General features: G+C 42.1%; 1 protein-coding gene across 3 annotated transcripts in view; it reads left to right on the forward strand.

Annotated features, from left to right (window-relative positions):
* The window catches only part of col16a1 (collagen, type XVI, alpha 1), a 54,494-nt gene that overhangs the window by 4,801 nt on the left and 35,490 nt on the right, over window positions 1-14,203 (forward strand). For all 3 annotated transcript variants that reach the window (XM_031854116.1, XM_031854118.1, XM_031854117.1), the window contains exons 2-5: window positions 398-503; window positions 7,659-7,727; window positions 7,816-7,933; window positions 14,018-14,141. In XM_031854116.1, coding sequence (XP_031709976.1) covers window positions 428-503; window positions 7,659-7,727; window positions 7,816-7,933; window positions 14,018-14,141 — 387 coding nt within the window. In that variant the 5' untranslated portion in view covers window positions 398-427. The remainder of the gene's footprint in view (window positions 1-397; window positions 504-7,658; window positions 7,728-7,815; window positions 7,934-14,017; window positions 14,142-14,203) is intronic.

Below are 14,203 nucleotides of genomic sequence, written 5' to 3' on the forward strand. Positions count from 1 at the left end.
GTGTGTGTGTGTGTGTGTGTGTGTGTGTGTGTGTGTGTGTGTGTGTGCACTTAAGTGCACTCTGTCAGACAAATTCACATGCGTGTGTGCTTGGCAGCTGCCCAGTCAAAGGCCAACCAGATGGACAGGATAATGACTATGATCATACTTTATAGAGTTACACTCCTTAATGAGGGACATTCTGGTTAATTCATATGCCACTAACAAAGGACACATCATACCACATAATTAACACATCAACTGTGAATGACTCTTAAATATACATGAACGTCTATTTAGGAGTCAAGTATAATGTGCAGCTGTCAGCGAGTGAGCAGATTGGGTGGCATTCTGACAGAATGTACCAAGGATTTGACTTTTTTTTGACTTTCTCTTTTTCTGTTTGTTCATCCATCAGCTGGTGGCTGAGGTGAGGTGCTGTGAAACCATGTGGCTTCTCTGGTCCTGTCTGACTCTGTTGGCGCTCAGCTTTGGCTCATGTGACATGCTGACATCTGAGCAAGGTGAGTTTCCTCTGCTGGAGCTTTAAAACAATGTAAACTCCAGTAGTGGTTAAGCATGGTCAAAAATGTGAACTTGACGAAAGACTAAATCTTGCTTTAAAATAATGATTAGCTCGACGCACCCTCATTTGCTTTCTTTCAGAGAGATAGATGAGAAGATGGATACCACTCTCATATCTGTCCTGCCAGTTCACTCATCCTAGAATGAAAAATGCTAGTCTCTGTAACAACACAGTACCTTTAAAAAGTGCTACATTAGCAATTTAGTGAGCTTAAAAGGCATTGAGACTCGACAGGTTGCCTGGTCAGTCTGGTGAGTCCCTGCTCCAAGAAATAGTCTGCAAAAATAAATCAAGTAAAACCACAACTTGTCATTTTTACACTTTGGTGTTTCTGGGGATTAAACAAATGAAATGTAACATGTTGGGTTGTGAGCTTTAGTGACACTAGGCTGGTTTTGTTACCGTCAAATCGAACCAAGGCTAGCTGTTTATCTCTAATCCAGGCTTTACACTAACCTAAACTAACAAGCTGCTAGCTGTAACTTTATAATTACCGTACACGTGTAGCAGTATGAATCTTCTCATCTAACTCACGACAAGAAAACAGATAATGACGAAAAAAAGTCAGCTCATTGACTGCAGTTCGCTTTTGCTGCTGGATGCTGGCTATTTTAACTCATCTTCACTTCCCGCCAGCACATCAGTTTGATGGAACCGCGTCCATCTGTGTCTCGGAGTGCGTGTGTGTGATGGGGCCGAAAGCTACAATCAAAGCGGACTGTAATTACAGCGTATGTGTGTTTCAAGCTAGTGGCTGTTGGTGGCAGGGTGGTCAGGCTGTGGCGAGGAGGCGTGTGTGTTTACCATGTGCGGTTGTGAGCCATCAATCATTCTAAGTTTCTGTAAGCAGAGGTTTTAAGATTTTGAGTGTCTGTATGTACATATATGGAATTGGGAGAATGTTGAAATGTCAGTATAATTGTCTGTTGCTGTGTTGGAGACGGTGTGCATGTGAAGAAACCAAGAGGTAGAGAGGTGAAGAACAATCTATTTTACTGTTTTGTTGTATTCATTTATTGCCTTCCCAACTGTCGTACTCCCTCACCACGTTGTCAGTGTGTTGTCAGGGTCCAGCTCTGAGATATCACTTGGTGGGCCACGCAATCCTCCATAGCTGGTGGAGCTCTGAAGCGTGCTTTGTGAAGGAGGGGGGGGGTCCCTCTTGGGAGACCCAGAGCTTTTCAGACGAGACTGAGTCAGCTTGCAGCTCCCCAGAGTCATCTCCCCCAGTGGTGGGAAGAAAGTGCTTTCTCAAGTGCAGCTATAACACTTTGTCACAGCCAGCACCACACACACTCATATACACACATTTCTCTGACATTTCTCTGACTCCAAATCTCTACTTACTGGTAATTTGCTGACATTACAGCAGGAAAGCAGGTTTGAGTAAAACTAGTGTTGAGGAGTCAAGCTGGATGATTGCTCTGCAGTGTATCAGCCAGAGAGACTAGTCCCCATAGTTAAATTAAATTGCTGAGATTCCCTCCATTTGGGAAAGTGTTGCTGATATGGGGCTTTGTGTGCACCACATACCCTACGCAGTCTGAAGTAATGGATTTGTGTATGGATTTGTTTTCACTCAGTTTCCCTCTGTCTGTGTCTGAGCTAAGTTGTATGTTTTCTGGTGCCAGTGAATTGTGGTATAGTTATAAGCTCATTTGCACAAAATTGGAAGTTAGAGAAGACAAGCAGCAGAAGCAGACATATATCACAGTCTGGTTCCCCAAACCAGACTCTGTGATATATGTCTGCTATGCCTTATTGTTTGGGTTAGGATATAAATAATTAAAGTGAATATTCTAAACACCGTGCTGTATTTGCTTTTGCCACTGAGAACTGGTTATATTATGTAGCCTCTTACTGTTACTAAATACTGCTGCATCCCTTCATATAGATTCTAATATATATTTAAATGATATGAAAAGTGTGGTGTGAGAAATAATCGTGATGAGAAACTCTCAAATGTCTTGAAGAATTTTTTGAACAGACATGGTCAGATGTCTTTGTCCCACGGGTGGTTTGGAGGTCTAACAATGAGTCAAGATTTTAGCAGAGTATATATGCTAAATATGCTTCGAGCTGCACATTATAAGTCTAGTTAAAAGTATATATTTATTCAACACCCTGATGCCATCGGCACATATAAGATAGTCACTGTACCCATACATCCTCACATCCTCTACTCCTGCATGTTTCAGCAGTCTGAGTTAGCAAACATATGTAATGTGAGTGTTGTAGTTGGACTTTTCTATAATCCAATGTAAACCAATGAAATAGGGGAGAGAGGCTGTCAGATTTGAGAGGAAGGGCAGACGTGCGTGATTGCTTAAAAAAATGTAAAAGCTTTGTTAGTTGGATTTTTCTGGCCCAGGCTATCACAGGCAGTCCCATAACCTCACTAAAGAACTTGAGCAAAACACTTAAACGTGTCACTGCTTCATGGATGAACTTGTTGTCTCTACTTTCTGCAGAAAAAAAGTTCATTGCAATAAAGTAACATTGAGTTACATCTCAAAACCGCAGGGTGCATAAAAACGACTAACAGGTGACAAATGTGATCAGTCAAAAACAAGTGTAAAGTGTATGTGTATGTGTCGTATATGTCCTGTTCTCTGACAGTCTTATCAAGCCCCACTTACTCTCTAAATTATTGTTGTGAAAACTTGTCAATGTATGTCATGAGTCCAGTCTGTGTCTGTGTGAGCTTGTGAGAGTCTATTGAATGTGGGCCAGAGGCCTTCAAAGGGGAAAACGAGTGAGCTCATCCCTCTGAAGTGCAGCGTTTTAAGTCTTTCCACTCCTCTTGTGCTGTCGATTTATCTCTGGACAAACAGGAATGTTCTCTCTTGTCTGTCTCATTTGGCCGGCAAGACGAGTGAGAAACACACTCTCGCCCTCTGTCTCAAACCCTCTTTTATTTATAATCCAGTCAGTTTGTCATTTTACCCACACTTTAAGCTTACATAGGCTACATTGAATCATTGGGTTGAATCATCAACTACAACACCACCCAGAATGCCCTTCTCCTCCCATATGTTGCATGTGTTTAATAGTTGCGGGACTTGGATGAGTCTGACTTTCTGCTGATCAGCAGCCCAGTCCAATTATCTTGGAATGCCACGTTGTAAAGCACATTCAATAACTACCCATACCCTCTCTTATTGCAAACCACACATCAAACAGTCTGTGAGCAGACTTTGTGACCTCTTCTCCCTAATGAAAGTTCTCTGCCAAGTGCTCGCTGCTGCGGAAACGGTATTAAAACCCAGGGGCAGTTGGTTTCAGTAGACCCCGGTCACAACAAGGCACTGTTTCATAAGGCCATATCACATATCTTGCAAGATGCAAAAAAAAAAAAATGCATGCTCGAGTGGTAGAACGTCTGCCTGTGGACGAAGTAATGTGTTTATTGATGGATTTACCATAATTAATTCATCAATGTTTGCCCTTGTCTGCCACCTTTTCACCTGTACACTCTCTAAATTAAGTGTAAGTCTCTACATCAAAATGCAGGATTTCACTTCCGTAAAGACCCAAAATGTCTTGAATTTGTATCTTTGGCAAGGTGGAAACTTGGGGGAACTCTCACAGCAGTGTACTGCATGACTGCCAGTGTGGTATCATTACCTGCTTTGGCAAGAATCAAACACAACCCATCAAAGAGGAAGTGAACCCAGCCAAGACCTTCCAATTTCTTTAAGGCTACATGCAGCTGCTTGCAGGATCCCGGAGTGGCACTCATACTATGTACTAATTAGCTCGTCAACAAGCAAACGCTTTCCTTTGATCACAGCTTGAGAGGAAATGGGGTTCAAGTTCTGCAGTGTGTCCTCTGCCAAAACTGCCAAAGTGCCTGAGTACGCAACAGTCCACTAAAATATCATCCATCCACTGAGTGATGTAGAAATAGCCTGTGTATCCCATGGAAGCGAGCAAAAATCTCTTCCAAGTAAAAAACAACAACTTGAATCACAGCTTTAAAAGCGGTAACAAATGACAAAGTTAGCAACTAGCTGGACCGAAACGGCTAAAACAAGATCAGATCAGGTGGCCAGAAACACAAAGACCAATCACTGCTAATGTTGCTTTGTGTCTTCTGGATCTGTAAATAGAAACAGTTTTCTAACACTTTAGTCGTATCAACTTTATGAGCTGATGTTGTGTTTACAGCTTCATGCGTTGCTACATTTAATAACACGAGACGAGGCTAATTTCTTCTCTGCACTGATGATCGCCAAACAGTTTATCTGAGCGCATCTCTTTCGCTTGACCACACACTTGCTACACACATTACGCGACTACTCATACACCAACAACATAATAATGTAAACATATGGATGGCACCTAAGCCCGGCCTTGGATATTTTCACTCGGTAATACTGCAAGCATGAAAGCTGGTGCATGGTGTATTACATGTTACCTTCATCGAGTCTCGTTCAGAGTGAGAGACAATGGCGTGATGTGGGGGTGGGGTGGGGGGTGGGTAGCCAAAGCCCCCTTGGAAACCCCTACATCTTCCGCAGAGATGGCTTCATCTAAAAAAAAAAACTTTAATGGCACCAAAAGGCGGGTGGAAAAATTGGGGTGCACCTTAATTATGTAAAGCATGCTAAAATACAGCTCAGACTTATGAAAGTTGAGCCAGGTCTTACAATGTAGAGCAGTTGACAGACTGAGCCTGAAATGTCCTAAAATGACCACTGGTGAGACAACGCAGTCAAACAGCTAATATGAAATGTTCACCTTCCTTCTTCCTGCTCTCTGTTCTTCCTCCTCTCTCCACCTCCGCCTGTCTGTGTGTTGCTTGACTTTTCATTGTGCCTTCCCCCTTGCCTCTAGCCAGGATTACTCCTGACAAAGCCTCCCTTGTGATTTTGTTCGATGGAAATTGGGAATAAAAAAGAGACTAAGTAGATCTTACTTGATTGATTAAAAAAAAACCTGTGATGGCAGATATGAAGATAAGCTCTTGATGTATGTGTGAATATGTTTTTTTTTTAAGGAAGGAGAGTCTTTGTGAGGCTGCAGAGTGTGCACATTTCAGGATGGACCTGTCAAGTTATAAATACAGCTGTGTGTGTGTGTGTGTGTGTGAGTGTGAGTGTGAGTGTGAGAGAGAGAGAGAGAGAGAGAGAGAGAGCACCAGAGTAAACGAAAAAAGCATGTACTGTCAGACAGTGTATCAGAGGGCTCAGAAGACTGCTTGATCTTTCCTGTACTCTTCACTGTATCGGTCCCTTTGTTCAGAAGTCGCATTCAATTCATACAATTTCTTGAGTTTTCATCTCACGTTTCTCTTAACGTATATACTACAACACCACTGTTTGACATCTCTTATCCGCGACATGACTTGTACTTGCAGACAGCAACAAGCGAGTGACGCACACACTGCGCAGGCACGCTGAAATGTCCTGTGCTTCCAAACAGTTTTTGTTTTGAAACCGAGATGAGCAGAAGCTGCAGGGTGTCAACCGCTGAACGTGATAGGAGGTGATGAAGCGCTGCTAGTGATTCAATTCTTTCTTGAGCCGGCCTGCGTGAAATACATTTTTTTTAACTCTTAATTAAAGTTGGTTATGTTATTATTGAGGTAATTATATTAGGCTCCCTTCCTTTTGTTATGATGTGACTTCCAGTCTGGATAAAGTTTAATTGTGGTTGGAAACATAGACTGTGTGTTGCTGTTGCATGCTGCAAGGCAACTCACCATGCAGTGTGCACTCACTGTTTCATCAAAAAGATGGTCTCAACAACTCAAACCATAAATCCAGGAGACGCATAATCTTTACTTATGTAGGTGAGCAAGGGAGCAATGAAGACCAACTTAATTGAGTCCCAAGTCAAGACCAGGGGGCAGTTGGGTGCAGATTCAAGACCAAGTCCAGAGAAAATCGAGTGCTGCTGAAGACCGGAATAGGCAATAGTGTCTTTCCAATGCTAATCCTCAGCTCATTTTGGTTAATGCAGGCCAAATGCATAGTAAATAACTAGTTGTGACGAAGGTATTGAGCAAATGCATCAAAGTTATAAGTACATTACTGGGCCATAAAACCTAATCGTTTGCATTACTCGTTACTACTCATCCCTGTTGTAGACCTTGAATGAAGCGAAGAAAAGAGCTGATGAACATGTGTGACATCGGGTGTTTTTAACTTATTTTACAATGGCAGTAGATGTTCTTTACCTTTCCGCCTGGGCCCCCTAGTGGCAAGGAGTCCCTAGACATGTGCCAAGAATGCAAAGATCCTGCTCTGTGTTTGCAGCTTAAGTTAGAGCAAAATGTTTTCTGTTTAGAAAAGATGCAGCATTGTACCAGGGTAAATTAAAGATGTCTAGCCTTCAGCTTTAGCAGAAGGCACACAGTAATGATTTAGAATATCACTGACAGCAACACAGCTCAAAGAAAATAGTTAATGCAGTGTACCACCTGCTTCCACATTCTCTGCAGTCATAGTTAAAAAAACACTTTTTGAAAATCTGTGCCCTGTAGAACGTCTTGCTCGGGGCCTTGGTCCTTGGCCCCAAAGAGATCAATTAGCTGTGGATCACAGTGATTCACAGGGTCCTTGTCTACCTGTACAAGTACAGTTTTTCAACACATCTCGCGTCTTCCCTCTATACTGAGGCAGGCCGCTCTGACAGGCACCACTTTTCTCTGTAACCTCCCCTGACAGGGTGAGAACATATCCATCAAACGTAGGCTACCGCGACAGACAAGCTTGGTGCAAGACAACCTGTCAGATCGGGTTGTCTTCCTCTCGCCACAGCTTTGCCCTCATTTCAACGCACTCTTTGTGTTTCTGTACTCCTGACTCTCTTTCAACCCCACCAACTCCTCTCTTTCAGATCAATATTTATATTTCTCACGTATGTTTGCAGTCGCTTCTTCGCTCTCACACAAAACTCTGTCCATTTCACAGCAGTAAGTGTGAAAGCTAACATTTAAAGTTACCTCTCCAAAGACTGATGTGTTCTTCTTGACATTTCATGAGTGCTTGAATAGTAGTACACGTCAGGGGTTTTCGCTGTTTACACACCTGATTTTTGACTTTTTTCCTACTTAACCCCCTGTGTTATCTATTTGTCTCCACAGATGATCAATGCCCATCCTTGCAAGTGGATGAGTGGAAGTTCCCTCAGACGGCCAGGCACAATATCACAGGTGAAAAGACTTGCTGAAATATGCCAACAGACATGTTTTTCTCCAAGTTTTCTTCATGTGGGTGCTGATGAACATCATTTGCTGTCAGGTTTTAATCTGGTGAGGCGATTCTCACTGCTCAAGAGTAAAGATGTCAAGAAGATCCGCAACCCTCGAGGACCGGTCATCCTACGCCTGGGCAAAGCTGCACTCCTACGCCCCACTGAGTACGTTCACACTAACACACTGCCGCCTTTTTCCGGCAATTTATAGACAAACACATCTCACACTGGCACATTGTGTAGAGCTTCAGGTGGTAGGATGTGAAATAAAGCACATCTTCTGCTGGGTTTTCAGCTTTCTGCAGACCTATGTCAACATGTTCTCTCTTCTCATGCCATGTCTGAACAAAGAAATAAGCTAGAGAAACTGAATACCCTACGGCTAAGTAGCCTCTGAACTCTCACTCAACATGTCAGCGCTGTCCAATGGCTGTTTTGTAAAAAGCAGACAGTTGGCAAGCTATACAGCATGGGTCAATCTGTGATTGCATTTCCAGAAATACCACTTCTATTCCCTCACCACTGACACTGGCTTGTAAAAGTGAACTCTTAACAGCCTTTTTGGTTTTCCGGTTGCGACCGCATATACTTTATTGTAACTAGTTTTCACATGGAATGTCTGGCTTATTTGCTTGAGCGCAAACTATAGGAGTGATGCCTTAATTAGTAGGCATGGTGCAGTTGCCAGTAAAGACGGTACAAGGATATGAATTTAATAGCATCATTTTAGAGCCGTAGCTTGTTCTGAGCTTGTTTCTGGGCAAAGAGAGCAGCAGCCATAAAATCCAGCAGAGCACGGCTTCCCTGCACATTATTTCGCAGTATGACATGGTGTAATTATGCTTTCCTGGGTTTTCATTTTGTTATTACACAGTAGTTGGTTGTAGATTTTGTTTGGACTTGTGTGACAAATGCTTATTAGGTTTATATGCTGGCTCTTTTTTTACTTTCCAGTTCTTGCAAATACTGGGAAAAAACCTACAAAGCTTCTTTTTACCCACCGATAAAGCAGTTTTTTTTCAGAACTTGCCAATTGGGTCAGCCCAGAGTATTTTATCACTCTGTCCAACACTGTAAGCTCCACTTTCTTAAAAAAACCCGAGAAATTTGTCTACAAAACACTCTTTTTTTTGATATAGAGACATTTTGTGCTGAAAGTGTTACATATATTGTTTGTCATAGGCTTAGAGAGTACTTGTCCTGAGGAAAAGAGGGGGGGGGGGGGACACTACAAAAATATCACTTCTCAGAAAATCAGCATCTTTGGAGCCAAATCCAAGAAGTTTTTGTTTTGCCGCTAACCATACAAAGAGAGGGCATCCTCTATCTGGTTTGGATTCTGTGATGATGCAGCGTTTGTTGAGCTGTGGATGCCATTGAGAACTCTGCTGTCACTTTTATCATTGAAGAATGTTACCTGGGTGACTTCATTTGAACTCGGACAGAGATTAATTAACGTTAGCACATCAGCCTTGCCTGCCAGCTGCCTTTCATTGTGCTACTCTCTGTACATAGAAATCCATGTCTCCTATACATGTTCCTAAAAATGACTACACATTACAATTAGAGGAGATTCTTGATTCCTACTGTTTTGCCTACTTGCCTCACGGAAAAGTAGATGCTGATCATGTGAGTGTGTGCTAGTCTGCTTAAATCTCTGTGTGTACAGTACTTATGCAGTTGCACCATCACACATGAGATCCCCCACCCCGCAACCCGCCCCCTTTTATTTGTCCAGTCCGAGAGTATATTGTATCGATTTCTGAAGCTGTATACCACATGGCTCCTATCCACCACAGACTCCCCGTCACTCAGGGAGCTTTTCAATTCATTGCCGGTTAGGTTGACTGAAGTGCAAGACGTGTGTGTAGTAATTGGAAAGCAGCGTTTTGCTTCGTATCATAGGCTAATCCATTCAGCTAATCCAAGCTAACACAGATGAGTGACAGCCAGATGAAGCTACTTGTCTCTCCCCTCTCTCAGTTGTCTGCAGACAGTGAAATGGGCACCAGTCACAGCTGGTCACATGCATTTGAATTTCTGCAAAATATGATTTGATTGCTTTGGGCCCGTTTCTTTTATGCAGCTACAGTGTGTAGGAAAGATGGGAAGCAATTCTGTGATAATATGGCACGAGGCCACAATATTTATGACAGAATTAAAATGTATTTGATGAATTTAACATGTTGTGTCACATAGCAAAAGTGGTCAAATGTTTTATCAACAGAATTAAATGCAACCAAAGATAATGAGTGAAGAGGTGATGGTGCTGGTGCTCTTAAAATATCTCTACAACCATGGAAGGATCAGAAATGAGCAAACATGAGAGAATTTAAAGAAAAGAAAGGAATAGTGATTTTATATTTTTTAGAGAGCAAATGGCAGATTGGGAATATGAATCCATAAGGAGAGGCTCATGTACTTTTACAAAAATATTTTAGCTTACATTGGCACATCCACCAAAATCATCAACAAACATCCAATACATCCAAAACTGAGCTGCCCGTCTGCTCTCCCACTCCCGCACCAGAGATCACATCACCGCCGTCCTTCAAATCCTCCTCTGGCTCCCCAGACAGCAAAGAATCCAGTTCAAGATTCTCCTCATTATATAAAAAGCCCTTCACAACCTAGCCCCTTCATGTGCGTCTCCGTCACAAGTGTAGTCTGTTCTTTATTATCACCTCCTGCACCGACACACGCCCACCCGCAACCTCAGATCCGCCGACGCCGACGCCAACCTCCTTACCCCCCTACACTGTCCAAGCATCGGACCTGGGGGGACAGAGCCAGCTCCATTGCTGCCCCCTCCCTCTGGAACTCCCTCCCCCAAAACCTCAGACATTCTCTGTCACTCGCCACATTCAAAACTGCTCTTAAAACTCATTTTTTAAAATCTGCTTTTAACCGGTGATGCTAGTTATGTACGTTTTTGTTTTGTTTCTTATTTTTTATCTCTTGTTTATATTGTAATTGCTTTTATTGTTTCTGTTTTTAATATAAAGTGCTTTTGAGTACCTTTTTTAAAGCGCCACACAAATAATTTACTATGATCATTAATATTATTATCAGTAGAAGAGGGACGATTGCTAGTCTGACTAATGTTGCATTTGTGGTACAGCAAGCCTGTGCAGACTCTATGCAGAAGCCATATAAAATGAGGATGTGATTTTGTACAGTTTACATCAACCTTTATTGAGCTGGGGAATGTTATGACCATAGTTTTCAGCAGCTCAACTGCATCTGTGCAGACGGGAGCACAGGAACAAAATGTCATGCTATTTGCTTTAGGGATTGCAATGACAGTCTGTCGTTCTACGAACCACTTTGGTCCAAACCGAAACATCTCAACAGATACAGTGTATTGGTTGGTTTTGCAGAAACATTTTTTACTGCCATTCATGGTCTGCAGAGGATAAATTCAAATGACTTTTCCTATAGCACTCCCAGCAGGCAGCCTTGTAACAAAATATCTTACAACTATCAAATGCACTAATGTGAATTTGTGTACGGATTAATGCCCAGTGGATTAATTCTAATGACTAGAGTAATCCCCTGTCTTTTTTGTACTTTGTATTTAGCAAATATTGCCATACAACATGCTAAACAAATATGGGGAATATTATAAACATTTATCCTGCCAAACATCAGCATGTTAAGATTGCCATGCTGACAAAGTTAGCTGATATTAGCATTTATGTTGCTTTGAGCAGCCTTACAGAGCTACTAGCATGGCTGTAGACAAATGGCCCTGTTGGGAGTTTGGCCTCAAGTCACCGTATCCAGTTATTAATTAGTGAATCAAATTCTGCTTCGAGCCTTTAGAAGGTTTATGCCAGTGATGGTAATTGTGATATACTGTAAACCATTGAACTGCACCATCAGCAGTACAGACATTCTCATATCCCAAAATGTTTTTACAATAGCTGTGAAGTATGTGCTGCTGTCTGCACAGTTATTTTTCTTCCTAAAGTTGTATACATATTTTTTTTATAATACAAAAAATTAGAAGATAGCCATTGGGGGGAAAAATGCAACTTAAAACAGAATTTGGCCATTATAGCTTCTTTTACAGCTTCTTTTACAATGTCGTCTCCAAGCTGTTTGAAATTCCTTTCAGTCAGGTGTACTGACTGAAAAGACATTCAGAGAGAGAAACCCTTTCCACTGAATGCAGTTGATTCCAGCTCAGTTAGAACCCGGTACAAGGGTGCTTATACACCTCTCCAGGTGATATTCCCATCCAAAGATCTGCTTTTTTTAACATTAGATTTCCATCTTCCCCTGTGTTTCTCTGGCTTGCACTCACTTTCCTCTACCGCTCTCTTTAAAAAACAAAACAAAACAAGAGAAGCAGAAGTAACTTTCTTTCAGAGTTGGGAAAGGCTAGATCTGAATATGTCTGGCCCATACTGAGTGATTTATCTCCCCACTGCATGTTTGTGTATACTGTATGTGTGTGTGTGTTTGTGTTTTTTTCCCAGAATTCTGAATGTAAAAGGCTATGGTGGAGTACTTTTAACTTAAAAGTCAATACTTTGTGAGTGGTTTTGTGCCCTGCAGCTCATGTCACTAATCGACAGCAAAACAATCTCTGCTCTCTACATCGTTTTCTTTCTTTCTTTGTCTTTCTGTCTCTCTCACGCACACTCTCTTTCCATCGCTACCTACATATACTGTTCTGTTGAGAACTACTTTTGCAAAGTTGTGCCATATTGTTCTCGTAAGCCAATCAGAGCAGACTGGGTTTAAAGAAACGGAGCGTTTCAGACAGAGGCTGACTACAGGTAAATTCAGACATGCAGTTTGACATAAGGTGATTTTTGATAAATAAAGCATGTAAACATGTTCTAGAAACCCCAAATATGTGTATAAACCTGAAAATGAGCATGACATGCCTCCTTTAATCAAACTCATGAATTTTCATATTTTATCTTCAAAATGTATTTATCCCACACCATATTTTTCTCCCCCTCTATGCCTCTCTTTTTGTTTGCATACCCCCCTCCCCTCACTCTCTCTCTCTCTCTGAAGGTCTCCAGCTTGAATGTGTTTTCTTCCTCACATTTTTTTCCTACTCATCTTCTCTTTGTTTTGATGTCCTGTAGTTGGCTGTTTTCCCTTGGATCATCCCTTAGTCATAAATCACTGTCACCCCACTTCTAGGAGCGGGAAACCAGCTGCCAGCATCAACAAGTGTGTGTGTGTGTGTGTGTGTGTGTGTGTGTGTGTGTGTGTGCAAAGATAGAGAGAGAGCAAGTGAGGCTATTTCAAAGTCTTCACCATGTCAGTGAGCATGCATTTCACATGACTTGTTTGTGAACCCTTCATCTCTCAATACATCTACACACATCCATGCAGTAAATATTTGTGTGTGTGTATTTGTGTGCTCAGATGCCCTTGACCAAGACCGAGGGATGAGGCTTGCTGGAGTGCATCTGCTATGAAAATGAATGCTACGGGGGTTACAGTATACACAGCTTTGTATTGTACTGCTGGCTGCATTCACACATTCTAAAGGGAGAAATGCAAAAAGAAAGAAAATTGGGAGGGAAAACTGCGTAGAAAAAGCTCACACAGGAAACGGATTACTTTGTCATTTTACTCAGACAGATATTTGACTGAAAAAGTTGTCCTAACCTAATTTGTCAAAATCTTAATTGCATGTTATGTTAGCTCCCTGGCTTCCAACTGTGTTTATGTCAAGTGTGATAGATACTTAATCGTTCCAGAGTGAAATTAGTTTTCACAGCTTGCATACTCGCATGTCAAATGAAAAATGTACAAATATACACAATAAATACCTGGACACTGACACATACGCACATAGCCATTCATGCTCCTACACCTTACCCGTACCTGTACACACACATACAGAACAGACACATTGATTACATTTTAAAGTAACATGCCTAGCATTGTTCATCTACTGTATGTTTTATTAAGGGCTTGCTATGTCAGAAGCAACAAAGGCAGGCCCCCACAGGTCCTCCTAGCTGTAAGCAGAATAGATTGAAATCAAGAGTGATTTAAGGAGGCTGGTCCGGCGTCATTTGGCTGGTTAATGCCCACTGTGTTAAGACTCTATGCTTTCAGTTTGTAACACAGGCTCGATGTTATAATTTGCAATCTCCAAGCCAAGATAACCCTCATGACATCCTCAGGAGTTCCCCAGAAACCTTCCTGTAATTAGCATCACCGTATGGAGGAGTGACGTGTCCCTGCCCCTTCTGATCTTCTGTCTTCCAGGGAGGTGTTTCCTCATGGCCTTCCTGAGGAGTTCACCCTGATCTTCACTCTGGTGTTGAAGAAGGCCGCCCTGAGAGACACTATCTACCTCTTCCAGATATCTGATGAGCAGGGATACCCCCAGGTGCAGCTCACTCTTGTTTCCTGATTGCCGGTTTTATGCTTTCCTGCATCCTTTTGCCCCGC

Source organism: Anarrhichthys ocellatus, unplaced genomic scaffold (genome assembly GCF_004355925.1).
Source record: "Anarrhichthys ocellatus isolate YVR2014 unplaced genomic scaffold, GSC_Weel_1.0 scaffold14, whole genome shotgun sequence".
Lineage (NCBI taxonomy): Eukaryota > Metazoa > Chordata > Actinopteri > Perciformes > Anarhichadidae > Anarrhichthys > Anarrhichthys ocellatus.